This window comes from Quercus suber, unplaced genomic scaffold (genome assembly GCF_002906115.3).
Source record: "Quercus suber isolate HL8 unplaced genomic scaffold, Cork oak 2.0 scaffold_598, whole genome shotgun sequence".
NCBI classification, from domain to species: domain Eukaryota; kingdom Viridiplantae; phylum Streptophyta; class Magnoliopsida; order Fagales; family Fagaceae; genus Quercus; species Quercus suber.
The window spans coordinates 255,878-278,103 of NW_027070042.1; the positions used below are offsets into that span (position 1 = coordinate 255,878).

A 22,226-nucleotide genomic window follows, 5' to 3' on the forward strand; every position below is an offset into this window, starting at 1 on the left:
CTTCATCCTTCCAAATGCAGCCACAAACTTTAGTGCACTTTCTAAAATCAAGTAAGTTGAATTCCACCTAGTAGACATATCAAGGCACAACAAACTTTTACTTTGAATATTTTCTTTTTCAACATATGCCTTAAACTTCTCAAATCTATTAGGAGAGGATTTCACATACCTCACAACATTACGAACCTTAACAATAGACTCATTAAGGTCCTTTAGTCCATCTTGCACAATTAAATTCAAAATATGGGCACAACAATGCAAATGAAGGAACTCACAACCCAATAGGCTACCCACCCATCCTTTGTTTTCCTCCTAAGATATTCTATGACCACATCATTTGAACTTGCATTATCAACAGTAATTGTAAAAATACGATGAATCCCCCATTGAAGCAAACAAGACTCAACCACCCTACCAATGGTCTCACCCTTATGATCAGGTACTAGGCAGAAATTCAAAATCTTTTTATGATAAACCCAATCAACATCAATATAATGTGCAGTCAAACAAAGGTAATTAAGATTTTGGATTGAAGTCCAAGTATCAGTTGTCAACACACCCTTTGACCAGCCATTAAAACCTTTTTCAAAGTCTCCTTCTCCCTAATGTAAAGTCTAAGACAATCCTTGCAACAGTAACTAGAGAGGGAACTTCAAACCTAGGCTCTACCTCTGCCATAAAATCAATGAACCCACGATGCTCAACAAACCTAAAAGGTAGTTCATAAAAACTATCAGCCTAGCCAAGACCATCCTTAGTCTTTCCACACNTAATCACATCAAATACAAGTAGTAGCATAGCCCCGAGGAGTAGTAGTGCAGCATTACAAAGTAGTCAAGTAGTGCTTAAGAAGCACTATATAAATATAAAAATGGATGTTGGACAGTATATAGTTGATACACTACATAACTACACATTTTTCACAAAAAATGGAGGCAGTCTAGTCTAATAATTTTCAAGTGTTCAGTATTTGTGTTGTTATGTGTGCATCTAGTAAACAAAAATAAAGGAGAGAATAGCAAAGAAGCATCAAGCTAGCAACCAGCAACCAGCAGCAGCCCAAGCACCCAAACTCTCCCAATTTGGTCCTCTTTATGATTAAATCAGCAATTCAAACACCAAAAATTTCTGCAATCAGCCATCAACAACTCTAACTCCAAATCATCATCATAACAAAAAACTCCATCCCTACAATTTCAATCCCAAAAGATAATGACAAGTAGAAAGTAGAAAGCAATACATGACAACTAACACCATTACGAGTAGCAGCCAACAAACATAAGTAAATCGCATAAAATTTTTAAGTTAGCTTAGGTAGCTAAGTCCAAAAAATAACCCCACTTCCAAATCAGTCTAGAATAGAATTGTACCCACAGTGGGTTTTGTGCAAGCTTTAAAAGGAAAGAAAAGAAAAGAAAAAAAAACAAAATTTTTTTTATTATAAATAATAACTCACAAATAAATAAACAAAAAAAAAAAAAAATTACAAGAGAATTTATAAATAACAAAAGTAGAAAAAAATTAGAAAAGAATATAAACACATTACCCGATTCAAGTTCATAGTTTTCCACTTCATCTATTGCCTCTCGTAGGTTAATTGGTTCAATAGAATCCTTGGACCTCAACCAATTTTGTGTACAAATCAAAGCTTCAACAGTATTGGGAGACAATAAGCTACGAAAAGGATCCAAGACACGACCCCCTGTGCTAAATGTAGATTTTGATGCAACAGTAGAGATGGGAATTGCCAAAACATCACGGGCAACTTGAGAAAGGATCCTATATCTTGAAGAATTCACCCTCCACCAATCAAGAATATCAAAGCCTTTCATCTCTGGATCTACACTAGCTTCTAACAAGTATCGATCCAATTCAGATTTGCATTCTACACTATCCTCATCTGCTAAGTGTTGTTTTTGTAAATGTTATTGTACCTCTTCATCCTCTCTTCTATACTACCAAAGCCACTTAGCATGGAGGACATGACAGCAACATCACTAGTACCAAACTCACTAGTCCCCTAGCACTAACACCACATAGGGTCCCCATTGCTCCACTATAGTGCTTGTACAATCTATTCAAAGCTTCCCTAACTCTCAATCCTAACTCATCAGCCTTCTCCTTGTCATACCATTGCTTAAACCAAACCTCACATATTTCAATTTATATCTAGGATCAACCACAACAGCCACAAATAACATTGGATTTATCCTATCAACACTTCCCAATACTTATCATACTTCAATTTCATTATTTGTGCCATACCCTTTAACAAAGGATCACCTCTACTATTACACAATTGATTTAACTGGTCTTGAAGACTAACAAACTCATGGAAATGCACATTAGTAGTCATAAACCCAGAAAATCTTAAAGTTGCCTCATAGAACATACCAAGAAACTTTGTAAAAAATCTTACATTTTCCCAGTCTAAAAACCGAGGGGGACCTCTCGATGGATCCTTAAAATAATGAAGGAAATGCCCATCATCTTCCTTCATCCTTCCAAATGCAGCCACAAACTTTAGTGCACTTTCTAAAATCAAGTAAGTTGAATTCCACCTAGTAGACATATCAAGGCACAACAAACTTTTACTTTGAATATTTTCTTTTTCAACATATGCCTTAAACTTCTCAAATCTATTAGGAGAGGATTTCACATACCTCACAACATTACGAACCTTAACAATAGACTCATTAAGGTCCTTTAGTCCATCTTGCACAATTAAATTCAAAATATGGGCACAACAATGCAAATGAAGGAACTCACAACCCAATAGGCTACCCACCCATCCTTTGTTTTCCTCCTAAGATATTCTATGACCACATCATTTGAACTTGCATTATCAACAGTAATTGTAAAAATACGATGAATCCCCCATTGAAGCAAACAAGACTCAACCACCCTACCAATGGTCTCACCCTTATGATCAGGTACTAGGCAGAAATTCAAAATCTTTTTATGATAAACCCAATCAACATCAATATAATGTGCAGTCAAACAAAGGTAATTAAGATTTTGGATTGAAGTCCAAGTATCAGTTGTCAACACACCCTTTGACCAGCCATTAAAACCTTTTTCAAAGTCTCCTTCTCCCTAATGTAAAGTCTAAGACAATCCTTGCAACAGTAACTAGAGAGGGAACTTCAAACCTAGGCTCTACCTCTGCCATAAAATCAATGAACCCACGATGCTCAACAAACCTAAAAGGTAGTTCATAAAAACTATCAGCCTAGCCAAGACCATCCTTAGTCTTTCCACACTGAACTTCCTCAACACCAGCTCATTACCACCTCTCTCCCTCCCCCACCCTTCTTCTTTTTTTTTTTTTTTTACTTTGGTAACTCAAAGTGGTTTGGCCTTTATCACGCCTATAGATGTACTTCTTACAACTAGATTTTATATGAGCCACATTGCAGAGGTTCCATTTCTCTTTGGGTGTTGCATTGTGACTTAGGGTAAATGGGGTAACATCCCTCTATTTTAGAGAAATGATCCCATATCTTAGAGGGCTCTTTACCACTATTAATAGTAGCTTGCTAAGTTTCTATTTGTGCTTAAGGGGGTGCAGCACCTAATGGTGGAATGGGAGATTATGTATTAGGTTGATTAGCCTCAGCACATGAACCAGGAGTAGGCTCAGTAAAGGGGGTGGAACAAGAAGCACAAGCAGCCATGATCTAATTACATCAATATAAATAACAATCACATATACATAGTAATTAAGGAATCAACAACAAATAAATTATGCAAGCAATCTTGAACTTAAACACGTAGTCATATACTAATTTCAATAAAATATTAGTAAACAAAAACTATACAGGCAGCTTTCTCAGTGCTAAAATCACAACAACAAGATAATCAACTAAAATCACATATATTAGCATGATATAATAAACTAAAATCACAACAGTATAATCAATCAAGGACTAAGGGTACGTGTGTGGCTGAAATTAAACCAAAAAAAAAATATTACACAGTGACTTAAACACTTTACCCAATACGACATCATATATTTTTTTCTTTTTAAATGCAGGTTAGCTTAGTACCTAAAGAGTCTTAGACAAGAGTTAAGACCTGAGAGTTTATTTATTTATATTTTAATGTAAGATAGCTTAGTCTTAGACAAGACCTGAGAAAGTGAGTGAGACTATTTAGTCTTGGGGACTGACATACGCTAACATGTTTTAATTTTTGAAAGGCAGACTAACGTTATATTTTTTTGACTTCTCACGCGGGTGAGATTGTGAGAAACTAAGCTTAGAGCCTTAGAGAGTAGTGTCACACACTTTCCAAAAAAAAAAAAAAAAAGAAAGAAAGAGTAGTGTCACACGGCGTTATCTAAATATTGATGATGTGCTTGGTTGAATGCCATGATGCTATGCTTAACATTTGAATATGCTTGATTTACCTGCCTCATGATGTTTACTGCCCTTAGTGATATATACTTGTGCCTTGATAGATGAATGTTACGCTTGGAGATGATATACCAGGTTGATAGATGCATGTTAGAGTGTGTGTCAGTTGTGTGGTGGATCGATGGTGGTGCAGTAGTGCGATCTGGTCTGGTGGTGGGTGTGGTGTTGCAATTTGGTGGGCGTGGTGGTGTGATTTGATCTCTTTCTTCTCTTCTCTCTTTGTTAGATTTGGTGTTTTTGGTGGTGGTGATATCGGTCTTGTGGTGGTGCAATTTGTGGTGTGATATGGCGGTTCTAGATCTAGGTTTTTTTTTTTTTTTTTTTTTTTTTTTTTTTTTTTTTTTTGCTTTGCTTTGCTTTGGTTTGATATTTTTATTTTTATTTTGGTGGTTTTGTGAATTGGGTTCTTTGTAGAAGTTGAGTGGGTTTTGTATTTGCTGGGTTGTGGTTTGTTGAAGTTGAGTAGATTTTGGATTTGTTTGGTTGTAGGTGTGCTGCCTTGTTGGCTTGTTCTTGTGCTTGTGCTTGTGCTCAATCGTTGTAGATGATTGTAGAATTTGGAAATAAAATTATGAATGAGAGGAAATAATATTTAATTTCAATATTGATAAAGTATTGGGACTAATGTATGTGTATGAAAATAACAGATTTCTAAACTAGAAAATGTAGAGTTTTTTGAATTAGTTTAGCTAAATATTTGAGGAGATTGATATGACTGCTCTTAGAGTAGCTATTTTAACATATATGTATATATTCTTAAAGTACAATTCCAGAAACTTCCAAAAGCAATAACAGAAGACATAACCCTAGATTGTGAGTAATTGAGTTTTGCTAGAACATCAATACAATAGTTACACCCAAAAATGAATAACAAAATATGCTTCAATGGAATATTTCTTCACACGTATGTAACCATCCACGATGTTGTTAAAATTCCATGAATAAATGATATCATACAAGCTTTGGCTGAAGAATTTCATTATACAACTACAGCCATCCACAATAAACAATCTATCATATTCATATTTCCTCATTTATCGTCTTACATTTTATGCCTCTAGCTTCTATGTTTAGCCCTTTAGTTTTTCATATGTTTAGCTTACTCAATTTCATTGAAAACCCTTTTACCCATAGAAAAGAAAAAAGAAAGTACATTTTAAACGCTTTATGTAATATATTATAAGCCTGTTTAAAAAACTCTATATACGACTTTCTTGTTCATGTGTTTTAATAAGTATTACTATTTTCTAAAAGGAAGAAGAGATTTTTAGCTTTTTTATTTTTATTTATTTTTATTTTTAATTTCTTGGAAAGTTTTTTGTTTTACAAAATAGTCAAAATTTTCAAAAATAGTTTTGCCCTGTTTTGGCGACTAAGTCGCGAGTTGGCCAGTCGCATGCTCCAGTCGCAAAGCTCATCACTCCGACAGTTTCCGTGGTCACTAGCGAGTCAAGGCTGTAGTCACGAAAAAGACTTAGAAATTTTTCAAAATTTGAGTTTTTGCATATTTCGCAGCTCAGTATGGCGACTTGTTCGTAGGTGGAAGGTCCAGTTGCGAGGGACACACAGAGATTTTTGCGGCTTAGCTCGCGACTCTCTCGCGGGTAGATCTTTCAGTCGTGAAAAACACTTAGAAGATTTTTTAAGAATCTTCGTTTCACAGTGTTTTGCGGCTTATCTTGGCGACTTACTGGCGACTTGTTCCAGTTGCGTAAAACGCGTGTTTTGCGTTTTTTAAGTCCGTTTTCAAAAACTTTTCAATTTTTCCCTCGTACTTTGTGACTGTTCATTGTTTTCTCCCTTTCTCTCTCTAAAACTAACCATGCTCATCTGTGAAAATCCTTCATTTTTGCATCATTTTTGCATCAATCTTCTAGAAAAGGTATGGGTTTTCTTGTTTTCACTTCACATTTCAAGATTTTACTGTTATATTCTTGAATCTGTGTGTTTTGATGTTGGATTGAGTTTTTGAGGTGTACGAACGTGGGTTTAATCAAAGTTTGGGTTTGTTTGATTGAGGTTGTTTTCTATTGTTGCTGAATATGTTTTATATCATGTCTTTGCTTCATTACTCAAGTATTTTTTCTGAGAGGTGTTATTTGTTACATTTTATACTCATTAGGCTTATGAGTTTGGGATTTTCTATGTTTTACTCTAAATGTGAATGAGGCATTTCAGTTTGTTTGAAGTTTTGGAATATGTGGCTTGAATTGCTGTGTTTTTTAGTCATCATGTCATGAGTGTGGTGCTGCCTTTGGGTTTATATTGCATTTGTCATACTCATTTTGTCATGTTTCATTGTCATATGCCTTCATCTATCTGATAGTAGTTTACACTGTCCTTTTTTATTATTTAGTGCTCTGGTCTGCATCTATGATCTTAGTTGACTTGTTCTTCAAATCTCTGGTTATTAACTGTTCTTGGTTTATGGGTTGGCATGACACTCTCTGTTATTGTCTTTATGACTATGTTGTTACTAACATGTGTACACTTCCACATACTATGTTGTTGCTCTTGTTATGGCCTTTTCTGCGTGTTTACAGATGCCTTCTACTCCTTCAAAGAAGAAGACTCCTGCTCAGAAATCTGACAAGAGAATGAAAATGGACCCTAACTTATTTAGGTCAATTAAACACTTTGAGAGATATAGGGATTCTTTTTCAAAAGGAACCATCATTCAGGAGAGATTACTAGATTTCAGGGAATTGAAGGACACCTTCATTCCAGGTTGTTTTGAGGGAAAAGGTTGGGAAAAATTGCTGAGTGATCTTTCCCCTGTTTGTGACCCCCTAATCAGAGAATTCTATGCAAATTTTGTAATAAGGGAGAAAGAGTTGAGTTGTTGGGTGAGAAGAAAGGAATTTACCTTAGATGCTCATGATATTGATAAAGTTCTAGGGCTAGAGGGATTGGAAGATTATGAATTTACTAACTACAAGGACATAATGCTTTCTCTAGAAACTGTCCAGAAAAGAATTGGTGGGGTTATAGAAAAGAGATGTCTTAACACTTCTGATTTTCCTAAAGACATGAGGTGTTTGACCACCATTATGATGTACAACCTGTATCCTATAAGGAAGATGACTACACTGAAAAATACCAGAGCTATCTTTCTTATGGAACTTAAGGAGAAAACATTCATTGACATCAGTTCTCACATCTTTGATGCTATAGTGGATGAGACTAGATCCACCTCAAGACCTAAGCTGATATTTCCTAGTCTTCTCATGAGGATTTTTAGAGAAAAGGGTGTTGCAATCCCTCAGGATATCAGTCCTTTGCCTCCTCTATCAGCCATTAACAAATTTACCATCACAAGGATACAAAGTCATCTTCCAGGAGAAGAAGAGGAGGATGTTTAAGAAGAAGGGGATCCTATGGAAACTGAAGCAGGCTGTAGGACCATCTTTGGTTTAAGTTTGATACTATGCTTGGATAACTACTGTTGTTATAGGTTTGATACAAGAGAGAGAGAGAGAGAGAGAGAGAGACGGGTACACCTGGTGTAATTGTACGACACTTTGATACCTAGCTCATTTACACCTTAGTACGGCCCATGGGCCTAATCTTTCTCTGTCTGCGGCACTGGCCCAAGCCAACTGATGCAACGAACCCATGCTCGATGGTACTCAGAGACCTGAGCAGGTGACCCACAATGGCACGATCCCTACCTCACTACCTGGTCCATGTTCGGCGAACCACCCTAGCACAAAAATGATGTTTGGATACACTACCCCTCATTTGCACGGCAGTGCCTTAGGGAGTATCGTTGCCGGGCTTATCCTTTGGAGTGGGAACCAGTTCCAATGCCACTCCACCAAACACCCATACTCTACCAAACACCCATTTAGCAACAATAATATTGGACTTCCTTCCCACTAACCCTGCGAGTAATCATGATCCTTCCACTTGAGGCTATAAATATGAAAAACCAAAGAAGGAAGAAGGTTGTTGAAAGGCGTTGGAGGCAACTTATAATGAAGAGCAGCAGAGTAGTAAAAAGGGAGAGGGAGAGGTCAAGTTAAGTCTCTAAGTTAGAATCGCCCAGAGTAGGAAACCCAAAGCCTACGTTACAAATTGATTGTGAGCCCAAGCGAGGATCGGTCCATCAACTTTGCTTCAGGCCTCCATAGCAACTCTTACAAACTTACATCTTTTTTACAACATAAATTTCTAAGAGATCTAACAGTTAAAAAAATACCATTAAATGCAATTGTTTGCCACCTTATTACCTAATTAATACTAGCATTCTCTCTCTCCTCTTCTTCTTCTTCTTCTTCTTCTTCCTTTTTTGTTTTTTTTTTTTTATGTTCACGAAGGTTAGAAGAAAATCCAATATTTTAAATATATATATATATATATATATATTATGTCTATATCATTTTCACAACAAATCTTAAGTGAGAGTTTCTTATTAACTATTACTAATTGGCAAAAAATAATTTTTGCTATGTGTTTAAATTAGAAGTAGTAACACTAGCTTTACCTAAGAAAATTTTGGCTCCACCACTACCAATTTAGATTCTTGTTCATAGTTTAATCAATTGGTCTAGTTTTTCTGGTTCAGATTTATGATTTTAGGCATAAGCTAATTCATAGTTGGAAGCTTTTAAACAAAAGTTACAGGACTTAAAACAACCATACATACTTTATTGCTATGGAAATGAGTGAGATATAATTTGTGTTTGCTGCAACAAAATCTTTAGGTAATTAAGTTTATTGTAGACATACATACCATAACGCTTCACTATGTGATGTTCAAAGGGGAGAACACGTGGCACAATATCATCAGAGAGTTCTATGGGTTTAGAACAAGCTTGCTTTATCATCATAGAGCTATCCTTCGTGTCCCCGAAGAAAAGTCTATAGGAATTGCCTACAAGACCTTGCTTTCTCAAGCACCTCTCTAAATATTTTGGTCTTAACCACACCCAATTCAGAATCATGCATGACAACGTTGTCATTATAACAAAAAGAATGGAAGTGGCAACTTTGTCTAGAGAAATTTCCATTATTATTTTTTCTTTGTAGAGGGAGAGCTAGATGTAGAAGAAAGTGAAGAAGAGATAAGAATGGACGTTATATATATATTAAAAGTCTTTGAATGGAGGTTTAACCACAATTACCAAAATTGTTGAAATATTTCATCCAAACTTATATATATGTCAGTGATTTAGTGTAACTCCAACTCATTCCAATCTTTCTTTCTTTCTCATCAACTTCCACTTTAGAAAGGGAGAGATTCCAAACCCAACAATATAGATTAGTATATGTGCAATGCATAAGTTTGAACGAAATTTTTCAACAATTTTGGTAATGGTGGTTAAACCTCCATTCAAAGACTTTTAATATATATATATATTTTATGCTAGTACTTAGCCTAATGTAAGAAGGTTTTGCCTTCGTGTTATCCTTGCCTTTTAAATGATAGTATTGCAACTTTTTTGCCTCCTCATTAGCTCACCCTTAACTTCTAAATGATTGTAATGCAACTTTTGTGCCTCATTAGCACATCATTATCTAAATATCTTAGTTTTAGCTATTGCTTTGTTAAGAAAGATTGAAACATGTAGCGTCAAATTGATGACAGCTGGCTAATTCATCGATGGAGTACAATCCCCTTTATGATGCAAATAAGGGTTTCAATGTGATGCCATCTTCATTTCATGATATCAGTGATGTTGAGTTTCAAGATAACTGGGGTCGTTTTTGGTATGAGCTCCAGACCTTCATTATTTTTCTTTCAGTATCATATAGCACATTTTTTTTGGTACTTGTCCGTGAAAGTGATCTAATCAGATATGTGTATAATAGGGTAGACCTTGGAACTTCTAATTATTTTGCCGTTGATGCGCTCCTCAACTGCTTGACAGTCTTAAGTTCAGAGTAAGTCACAACGACCAAAAGGAAACATTAGAAAAGAATGTGATCTATTTTTGGATTGGATGGGTGTTTCTTCTTTGACTATACTTGTACCATCCACATTCATTTGTTCAACTGCCGACTAGGTTTTTTTTTTCATGCAGTTTTAGGCATTCAACAGATAGTTTTTGGCGGTCGATGCATGGGTGACTAGGAAGAGGGAAGGACAAACCCTGATTTTGGATACAAGTACTTCAAGATTTGAAATTAATTAAGTATACTATATCTCATGTATAATATTGCATGACATTGTATGCTTCATGTATTTTGACATTGTATGTACAGTGCATTTATTTTGAAAATTATTTGCAAGTTCTGTTGCTATTTGAGTCGAGTGATTTATGTGTCAAGCAGTATTTGTGATTAGCAGTTTCAAGCAGCATACTATACCTCCGGTTAAGTGGCCCCCTAGAATTATCTTCTCTTGGTTAAATCCTTTGGGTTTAACTACCCTAATTAGGTCTCAGCTTGCATAGGGATTATTTTTTTTTTTTTTTTCACTTTTTTGATGGGATCACGCCTACAATTAGTGGACTAAAAGTAGGGAATCAGTATTAATGGTCCGGACTGTGTATTTAATGAATATCATAGCACTAATGCTTACACTTGTTGTACTATTATATAATAAAAATTGTTTATTCCGTCACTGAGTTGTAAAGGCTTTGAGCAAACAAGTGGGTAAAATCGTAATAAAAACAATGAATTGGATCCAATTACAAACAGTTTATGCAATGATCATTATCAATTGAAAGGTTGTTGTACCAAAATTTTCTTGTTATCCTTAAACTTGAGAAGTTTATATTTATTTATTACACATGTAATTTTAACAGTGTCAAGTGATGATGCTCAATTAAGCACTATGTACATAGACAGTAGCTCGGAATCGGGACAATGAGAAAGCAGCCTGTGCTTCGCTAACCATTCGCGCTTGAAGGCGCCAGCCCTTTGAATCCCTTCTGAATCCCGTAATTTCAGGATGAGGTCGCTGATTCTTTCGTGAGCCTCAAGAACGTACCACTGCACAGCAGCGCTCTTGCCAGATGGCAGAGTGTTATTGGGCGGGAGCAACCCGTACCAAACGTACAACTTCACATCAGAAGTTATGGCGGTTGAGAGTTTACTTCTAACAGCTTTAATGAGTATTGTGTGCATCATGGAATTCAACCAAAATGTAAAGGTCATAGTCTCGTCATATTCTGCGCAATAACTAAAATAGACGTATATCGGAGAAATAGGACGGGTATCCTCGTTTTTAGTTAGTTATGTGGAATCACAGCCATCAACAGCTGTATCGTATTGCCAGCATTGGCTCACTTTACGTTATTCCATCGACAAGCCCTGCATCTATATGTACATAGATGAATACTCGCCTGCAAGGTTCTTCCAAGCGGTTAGAAACATAATTACATATTAAAATATTTCAAACGGGCCATCCCGCTGTGGGTCCTACCATTGAATGCCGAATCCCCATAAGCAAGAATTCGTATTAATTAGAGGAAGACCTTGTAGCCAAGGGAATTGCTGGTGATAAACTAAATATCTTAATAAATAGAAGTGTGCCTCCGAAGAGACTCTTTTTGCAGCTAATAAGTAGGCCATTTATTGTTTTAATTTGTGAGTATCAAATTTCTTTTTTGGTGAATCGTTATCAACCATTTGAAAAAAAAAAAAAAATCCAAATTTATACAATTCCCAAATTCTACTTCAAAACAAACTAAAACCCTTCAAATTCAACAAATATATATATATATACATACCAAATAAAAATTTATCATTCCCTGATTTGACATTAGTTGTAGTTTTGATTTTTCTCCAAAAAAATAGAGATGTTTCATCTACCATATAAAATATAAAATAATTAGTAGACATTTCAACCCAAAAACTAAATCCACGAAAACAATATCAATATAAATATGGAGATTAACCCAAATACTCAAAAGAAAATCAATTCTAAACATAAGAAAAGAATAAGATAGAAAGAAAATTTCAGGCACATATGACAGCAAATAAAAAATTTGACATAAAAGATAAATTTCATTAATAACAATATAAACAAATATCCACATATGTTGAATTGAAATTAATTAATAATAACAACATAAACAAATTCAACATAAAATTCATTAATTAAAGAAACAATCACCTTTATCCCGATGGAAGGACCCTCTTTTCTAGTTGGAAGATAGTTTGAAGATTTGGAATGTCACTGTCATGTAGTTTAATGAAATTGTATGAAGATGGTACCTAAACATCACATCCATGCTTGGAAATTGTAGGTATACTCATGGGAGCCACNCGGTTAAAAATCATCATTAAATGCAATTGTTTTTCACCTTATTACCTAATTAATAGTAGCATTTTCTCTCTCCTTATTTATTGCTTTCCACCATATTATATTTTCTTCAACACAATCTAACAATTTTTTTTTTTTGAAAAACAATCCCATAATCATGGATGCTTTGATATTTATGGTCCCACTACTACTCCAACCATAGGTATGTTGACTTGCTTCATCAAATTTACTTTGCTAGGGACATATGATAAGGGGATCAACTCATGATTTTAGATTAAAAAAAAATGTATGCAATGGGGTATGTAATGGTTTTTATCTTTATAATAATACATATAGGCACACATGCATGCATATTGACAGTTTTAAGTCTGGGGTTTTTGATATTTACGTCTCAATAGGTTGATCTTAATTCTTTACCTTAAATACTTTTTATTTGGATTCATGTGATTTTTTGTTTTCTTAATTAAAGCTATGATTTTTGGTTGTTTGATTATTTGTTTGGATTCAACATAAAAGATAATGGAATTAAGTGTTATAATTTTAATATTATTCCATGTTTTGAATTGTCTATATTGTTATTACTATGACTAAGTAGGATTGAGAAAAGTATAGAAGTTAAATATTTCTTCGTTTTTTATTTTTTTATTTTTTATTTTTAAATACTAACTAACAAAATGTCTATAATATGCGTATTATTAACCCAATTTTATATTTCTAAATTTCTTAGATTTTATTATAAATAATTTTTTTGTGCATAAACAACATTCTACCACTGCCACGTCAAAGTTGTAACAAAAAACTTGTAAGTTTATATTCTTTACTCATTGTTAGATTTTTTTTTTTTTTAATCAATAGCTTTCCTGTGTTTTAAATGTTTAGGAAATATGTGTTTGAGTGTTATAGAAATACCTGTCAAAAGTGTTATTGTTTTTTAAATATTGAAAACTGTTGTTTAAACACCCTAAACAAATAGGCCCAAAATATTTGTGGTGGCCCATATAAAATTGTTGTTGCTTAACCATTTGTCTTTTTTCATTGTAAAAAGTGCTTTGCCTTGGACTTTTTAATTCTTTTTTTTTTTTTGATGGAGGACTTTTTAATGAAAAATTCTGGTGCCACAACTTGTGCCGCAATTCGCGCCATGTGGCAAGTTGTGGTTGGTGGAGGGGTAATGGTTGGTCCATGTCGAGACACCTCTCCACCAAACACAACTCGCCACATAAGCGAGTTGTGGCATAAGTTGTGTCATCAAAACTACTCTTTTTTTAATTCTTAAGAGGTTATGAAATTGTTGATGCAATGTGCATCACATGAATCATGGGTGACGTATTTTTTTTTTTTTTTTTGGGGTCACATTAAAGCTAGCTCATTCTAGATTATAAACTACGTTGAATATCAGATACACACTACTATCAACAGTATTTTATTTTATTTTGTTTTTATTGAGAACCTATCAACAAATCCAATGAAAGACGTTTTTTTACAAAAATTTCTTGGAGCTCTATATATATTTTTTGCTTTTATTTTATTTTGTTGTTATTGAGAACCTATCAACAAATCCAATGAAAGATGTTTTTTTACAAAAATTTCTTGGAGCTCTATATATAGTTTTTGCTAGCTGAATCAACAGTTGCACCAGCACTAGCCCGGCCATCAAGCAAGTGTGCCTTTGGAGCTTTATATTTGACTGTACAAAAAAGAGAGAAGAGTGCGAATTATCTATTTGGTTCAAGAGTGCGAATTTGGTTTGTAAAAATAAAATTTTCTAAAATCTTCTTTTTCTTCTAATTGTTTCCTCTATTTTTTTTTCTTTCCACTTTTTTGACATAACCAAATAATAGAAAATCATAACTTTATCTATACTATATACTAGTCGCTAATCTGTGCGATGCATGGGAAAGCTATTGATTATATTAAAATAAAAAATCCAACTTATGAGTAAAGAATTTAAACTTACAAGTTTTTTTCCACAACTTTGATGTGGAAGTGGTAGAATTTTGTTTATGCACAAAAAAATTATTTATAATAAAATCTAAGAAATTTAGAAATAGAAAATTGGTTTAATAATATGCATATTATTGACATTTTGTTAGTTAGTATTTAAAAAAAAAAAATGAAGAAATATTTAACTTCTATACTTTTCTCAATCCTACTTAGTCGTAGTAATAACAATATAGACAATTCAAAACATGGAACAATATTAAAATTATAACACCTAATTCCATTATCTTTTATGTTGAATCCAAACAAATAATCAGTCAACCAAAAATCAAAGCTTTAATTAAGAAAACAAAAAATCACATGAACCCAAATAAAAAGTATTTAAGGTAAAGAATTAAGATCAACCTACTAAGACGCAAATATCAAAAGCCCCAAGACTTAAAACTTCCAGTTTTATATAATCCCCAAATTCTACTTCAAAACAAACTAAAACCCTTCAAATTCAACAAATATATATATATATATATATAACACCAAATAAAAATTTATCGTTCCCTGAGTTGGAAGACATTGGTTGTAGTTTTGATTTTTCTCCAAAAAAATAGAGATATTTTATTTGCCATATACAATATTAAATAATTAGTAGACGTTTCAACCCAAAAACTAAATTCACGAAAACAATATCAATATAAATATGGAGATTAACCCAAATACTCAAAAGAAAATCAATTCTAAACATAACAAAAGAGTAAGATAGATAGAAAATTTCAGGCACATATGAAAGCAAATAAAAAATTTGACATAAAAGATAAATTTCATTACTAACAATATAAACAAATATCCACATATGTTGAATTGAAATTAATTAATGATAACAGTATAAACAAATTCGACATAAAATTCATTAATCAAAGAAACAATCACCTTTCATCCCGATGGAAGGACCCTATTTTCTGGTTGGAAGATAGTTTGAAGATTTGGAATGTCACTGTCATGTAGTTTAATGAAATTTTATGAAGATGGTACCTAAACATCACATCCATGCTTGGAAATTGTAGGTTTACTCATGGGAGCCATTAATTTGTCATGATGCTGTTGATATGGGATTATCAACATTTGGGTTTGAGTTTAAGTTGAACTTGTTAGAGAGATAGAGTTTCACTTCTTGTTAAGTTTGGACTAAACAATAATAATTTTGTTTATAAACACGCACACACACACACACACACTTATATATATATATATATATATATGAAGGTAAAAAATTATGCATGACGGAGCTATCTGGATGGAGGTAGCATGGACAGTCGTGGCATGTACGGACCGAATGCCCACGTGGCATCCAGCCCATTGTTATGTGGTCTCCAAGGAACCTTAAATGGAAAATACTTGTGACACACGATTAACCATGGTTTATAGAGTCCCAACATGAGTAGAATTCTAGAATATACACGCATTAATGAGTATCTTCCTCATAAGGAAAAGATTTGTTCCGCAAGCAAAAGAGTCTGGCCCTACGCGACTATAAAAATCTAAAGACCCTCTACGCACAATTTTTATAAAGCTCATACTCTCTAGCATTGTTGGGGCTCTCTTTTGACTTAACCTTTGAAGGGTCTTTCACCGGTATCACACTGGTACTCTCTACAAGGCCTTCTTCTTTTTCTGTGTTGGGCAGGTCTGATATCGAGTGTGTTGAAACCGTGCGGCTCACTGGTGATTTTTTTGACATCATCAAAATATATATATATATATATATTAAAAGTCTTTGAATGTAGGTTTAACCACAATTACCAAACTTGTTGAAATATTTCATCCAAACTTATGCATCGCACGTATATTAATCCATATTGTTGGGTTTGGAATCTCTCCCTTTCTAAAGTGGAAGCTAATGAGAATGAAAGAAAGATTGGAATGTGTTGGAGTTAGACTAAATCACTGTCATATATATATATATATATATAAGTTTGGATGAAATATTTCAACAATTTTGGTAATTGTGGTTAAACCTCCATTCAAAGAATTTTAATATGTATATATATATATATATATGAGATGAGTTCAAGTTACACCTGGTGTAACTCTTATAAATTTATACATTTTTTACACTGTAGATTTCTAAGAAATCTAACGGTTAAAAATCATCATTAAATGTAATTGTTTTTCACCTTATTACCTAATTAATAGTAGCATTTTCTCTCTCCTTATTTATTGCTTTCCACCATATTATATTTTCTTCAACACAATCTAACAATTTTTTTTTTTTGAAAAACAATCCCATAATCATGGATGCTTTGATTCAGCCCGGCACTCTTCTTATTACCAGATTCCTTAATCTCTCTAGAATTTGATTCCATTAGTATGCCTAATAAGTCGTCATTTCTGCTGTTGCATGCCTTCTCCCTTTTGTTAATGATTCCCATTAGTAAGTCTTGTACTTCTCTTTCAATTTCCTTCATCCTCCTGTTTGTCTTAGTTGGTAAAAACCTGCATGCATAAATATTAGCTATTAGTAAATTGTGAAGATTGAAGACAAAGAATCAAAAATTGTATTAATTATAATGTGATGATCTTTGTTAATTTTTGTGTTTGACGAGCTGTTCAGGAAAGAAGGTTATAACCAATTTCGTTTCTAAATAAACAATAGAATTTGGAATTTTGTTTTCATTAGAGGCATCGTTTTAAAAATTGAACAGGACCGACTGATTCAACTAGGAACCAGAACCAATCCGATCCAGTAAAATCACCCAAAATTGGTCAAAAACCAAGTTAAACTGGGAATTAGGGCCAAAATCAATTTTTTGACCTTACTAATTTTTAAAACAATGATCGGACTTCAAATGCATGAGAATTTTTATTTGAAAGGTGGGCCAAGCAAATGTTGAAATCTTGTTATATTAAAAAATAGCACATTCCTATAATAAAAAAAAAAAAATTAGCATATATATATATACATTTTTTTTAGTAGATACGATAGAATTTCAATCTATATAACGTATAAACTGAATTGTAATTGGTTAATCCTATCTCAATAAAAATCAAATTGCCTCTTTTTTTGGGGGGGGTGGGGGGTGGGGGGAGGAACCAAACTTGACTAAATTTCATAGTTGAATGCTTAATCACTACCTTAGTCCGGGAAAGTATACAGATTGTGATACTTTTACAAAGAGTTGTGCTTGCTCCTTTTGGAGTTCAAATATCCTTCTTCCTTCTTTATAGCTACTTCCAAATGATGTTCTTGAAATCACATCGCTTGACATGTTTTGAAGATAAGGCCATACGTCTAACTCACAGGATCCATTTTTAGAGATCAACCTCTCCCACTGGCTAATCATATCAATGCAACTTTGATAAAATGCAGGTAACATAAGCTGTAGCAATTGCAATGTAAATTGTTTAAGCTATAATAAATAGAAACAAGATTATTGGCATTATATTGTTCAACAAATCTCCATACATAACTTTCTTCACAAATTTGTTCACAACTCTTGCAAATGACAAGTTACTAATGATATATAGCCCATATGAAAAACAATAACCATTTTTTTAAGAGAAAAATTACTAACAATTTACCACTTCAATAACAGTAAAAAAAAAATGTTATGTCTTTATTATTACTCTATTGTTTTTGATAGAATCCCAACTACGCTTATAATACACATGCGGTTTGTAATATATGTCAAATTGCCAACAAAGAATTACCCTTTAATTTATATAATGAATTCAAAGTAGTTAAATGCTTTATAACTATTTCTTTTTCCTTTTTAATTTGATTGCTATAGATGTTTTTAAGTTCTTTTTTTTTTTTTTTTTATAGAGATAGAATTTAAAATTTAGCATCTACCCTATGATAATTATTCTTTACTTTTAAAACAAGATACTATTAAAATATATATATATATATATATTTGGGAGTAGGTAGGAGTCAAACTTTTCCCATTTGAGCAAACAAGTATCTAACTTTAAATTTAATTGATATTATTCATATTTAAAAGTTTGAATGGGCATATAGTCTTTTTTTTTTTTTAAAGAAGAAAATGGACATATAATATTATTTGCTATACTAGCATTACTGATTTTTGAATGTATTTAGAATCTTATTTGCACACAATATTTTCGGTCAATCATATTTTAAGCAATAGATCAAAAGTAGTATTTTCCCTAATGACTTTGAATTAATTAATCAAAGGTAGTATCTAGCAATAATCATATTCTTTGTGGTGCCTAGTGTATGTAGTTTGAACCCTACTTCCCCATTAACTACCCATCTCAAAAAATATTGTCACTTTTAAGTTATGAGTACTGCTACAATCACAAATTATTTCACAACATTTTTTCAAATTTTCTATGTGACAAATTCTTACTGATTCTCATCTAGGTCCATTACTAACATCATCTTTTCACTTACAAATAATCACTCACCACATCATTAGTTTGTAAAAAAATTTATAAAATAGTTTGTGTCATGGCATTATTCATAACAAAAATGCAAACAATTCCCTATTGTGATTATTGTACTGTGCCTATAAGTTTCTTGATCTCAAATATGTGCTAGACGGACATTTGAAACTTAGTTGTGGAGTTCAGTACAGAAGTGTTTTTGTGTTAAATTTGGTGATTTGTACAATATCACTTTAAAGATAAATCATGCTGCTCCAACCTATGGTACAAAATTTTTTTTCTAAAGTGATAACAATAATCTAGTTTGGACACAACTATTGATTCCACATGGATTTAAAGAGATAAGAAATGTAATATATAACCTTCAACTTCTCTAAATGGAAAGCAGGATTGATAATCTTTCTGTGTTTAGCCCATTTCTCACCCTCGTAGCTTATTAATCCCATTGCAAGCAATTTAGTAAGTGGATTTGGTTTGGGCTTCTGAAAGTCACCCATCTTGGTGAAAACATCTTTGATTTGTTCAGGGCTCACAATGTTTACACGGGGTCTTGGGCCGAGCCATGTAAAAGAATTCTTGCCTACATTTGTTCACGAAGGTTAGAAGAAAATCCAATATTTAAAAAAAATATATATATATATATATATATTATGTCTATATCATTTTCACAACAAATCTTAAGTGAGAGTTTCTTATTAATTATTACTAATTGGCAAAAAATAATTTTTGCTATGTGTTTAAATTAGAAGTAGTAACACTAGCTTTACCTAAGAAAATTTTGGCTCCACCACTACCAATTTAGATTCTTGTTCATAGTTTAATCAATTGGTCTAGTTTTTCTAGTTCAAATTTAAGATTTTAGGCATAAGCTAATTCATAGTTGGAAGCTTTTAAACAAAAGTTACAGGACTTAAAACAACCATACATACTTTATTGCTATGGAAATGAGTGAGATATAATTTGTGTTTGCTACAACAAAATCTTTAGGTAATTAAGTTTATTGTAGACATACATACCATAATGCTTCACTATGTGATGTTCAAAGGGGAGAACACGTGGCACAATATCATCAGAGAGTTCTATGGGTTTAGAACAAGCTTGCTTTATCATCATAGAGCTATCCTTCGTGTCCCCGAAGAAAAGTCTATAGGAATTGCCTACAAGACCTTGCTTTCTCAAGCACCTCTCTAAATATTTTGGTCTTAACCACACCCAATTCAGAATCATGCATGACAACGTTGTCATTATAACAAAAAGAACGGAAGTGGCAACTTTGTCTAGAGAAATTTCCATTATTCTTTTTTCTTTGTAGAGGGAGAGCTAGATGTAGAAGAAAGTGAAGAAGAGATAAGAATGGACGTTATATATATATTAAAAGTTTTTGAATGGAGGTTTAACCACAATTACCAAAATTGTTGAAATATTTCATCCAAACTTATATATATGTCAGTGATTTAGTCTAACTCCAACTCATTCCAATCTTTCTTTCATTCTCATCAACTTCCACTTTAGAAAGGGAGAGATTCCAAACCCAACAATATAGATTAGTATATGTGCAATGCATAAGTTTGAACGAAATTTTTAACAATTTTGGTAATGGTGGTTAAACCTCCATTCAAAGACTTATAATATATATATATATATATATAGAGAGAGAGAGAGAGAGAGAGAGAGATTGATTCAAGTTACACCTGGTGTAACTCTTACATCTTTTTTATACCGTAAATTTTTAAGAGATCTAACGTTTAAAAAGTACCATTAAATTCGATTGTTTTCTACCTCATTACCTAATTAATACTAGCATTCTCTCTCTTCCTTTTTTTTTTTTTTTCACTTTTTTGATGGGATCACGCCTACAATTAGTGGACTAAAAGTAGGGAATCAGTATTAATGGTCCGGACTGTGTATTTAATGAATATCATAGCACTAATGCTTACACTTGTTGTACTATTATATAATAAAAATTGTTTATTCCGTCGCTGAGTTGTAAAGGCTTTGAGCAAACAAGTGGGTAAAATCGTAATAAAAACAATGAATTGGATCCAATTACAAACAGTTTATGCAATGATCATTATCAATTGAAAGGTTGTTGTACCAAAATTTTCTTGTTATCCTTAAACTTGAGAAGTTTATATTTATTTATTACACATATAATTTTAACAGTGTCAAGTGATGATGCTCAATTAAGCACTATGTACATAGACAGTAGCTCGGAATCGGGACAATGAGAAAGCAGCCTGTGCTTCGCTAACCATTCGCGCTTGAAGGCGCCAGCCCTTTGAATCCCTTCTGAATCCCGTAATTTCAGGATGAGGTCGCTGATTCTTTCGTGAGCCTCAAGAACGTACCACTGCACAGCAGCGCTCTTGCCAGATGGCAGAGTGTTATTGGGCGGGAGCAACCCGTACCAAACGTACAACTTCACATCAGAAGTTATGGCGGTTGAGAGTTTACTTCTAACAGCTTTAATGAGTATTGTGTGCATCATGGAATTCAACCAAAATGTAAAGGTCATAGTCTCGTCTATTCTGCGCAATAACTAAAATAGACGTATATCGGAGAAATAGGACGGGTATCCTCGTTTTTAGTTAGTTATGTGGAATCACAGCCATCAACAGCTGTATCGTATTGCCAGCATTGGCTCACTTTACGTTATTCCATCGACAAGCCCTGCATCTATATGTACATAGATGAATACTCGCCTGCAAGGTTCTTCCAAGCGGTTAGAAACATAATTACATATTAAAATATTTCAAACGGGCCATCCCGCTGTGGGTCCTACCATTGAATGCCGAATCCCCATAAGCAAGAATTCGTATTAATTAGAGGAAGACCTTGTAGCCAAGGGAATTGCTGGTGATAAACTAAATATCTTAATAAATAGAAGTGTGCCTCCGAAGAGACTCTTTTTGCAGCTAATAAGTAGGCCATTTATTGTTTTAATTTGTGAGTATCAAATTTCTTTTTTGGTGAATCGTTATCAACCATTTGAAAAAAAAAAAAAAAAAAAAAAAAAAAGTCAATATGCATGCATGTGTGCCTATATGTATTATTATAAAGATAAAAACCATTACATACCCCATTGCATACATTTTTTTTTAATCTAAAATCATGAGTTGATCCCCTTATCATATGTCCCTAGCAAAGTAAATTTGATGAAGCAAGTCAACATACCTATGGTTGGAGTAGTAGTGGGACCATAAATATCAAAGCATCCATGATTATGGGATTGTTTTTCAAAAAAAAAAAAT

General features: G+C 33.3%; 1 protein-coding gene and 1 long non-coding RNA gene across 2 annotated transcripts; one reads left to right on the plus strand and one right to left on the minus strand.

Moving 5' to 3' along the window:
* The first annotated feature begins 9,795 nt into the window (after window positions 1-9,795).
* LOC136063939 (uncharacterized) lies at window positions 9,796-10,676 on the plus strand. The gene is made up of 3 exons (XR_010625592.1): window positions 9,796-10,130; window positions 10,233-10,304; window positions 10,445-10,676. It is a non-coding gene; the product is annotated as an uncharacterized LOC136063939 (long non-coding RNA).
* A 510-nt stretch (window positions 10,677-11,186) lies between these two features.
* Window positions 11,187-20,314, minus strand: LOC112032981 (cytochrome P450 CYP72A219). The gene is made up of 5 exons (XM_065764980.1): window positions 19,992-20,314; window positions 19,338-19,555; window positions 17,701-17,945; window positions 16,868-17,061; window positions 11,187-11,536 (listed from the first exon to the last, which is right to left on the minus strand). The coding sequence occupies exons 1-5, from the start codon at window positions 20,266-20,268 to the stop codon at window positions 11,187-11,189; spliced, it is 1,284 nt and encodes a 427-aa protein (XP_065621052.1). The 5' UTR covers window positions 20,269-20,314.
* Between the last annotated feature and the right edge of the window lie 1,912 nt (window positions 20,315-22,226).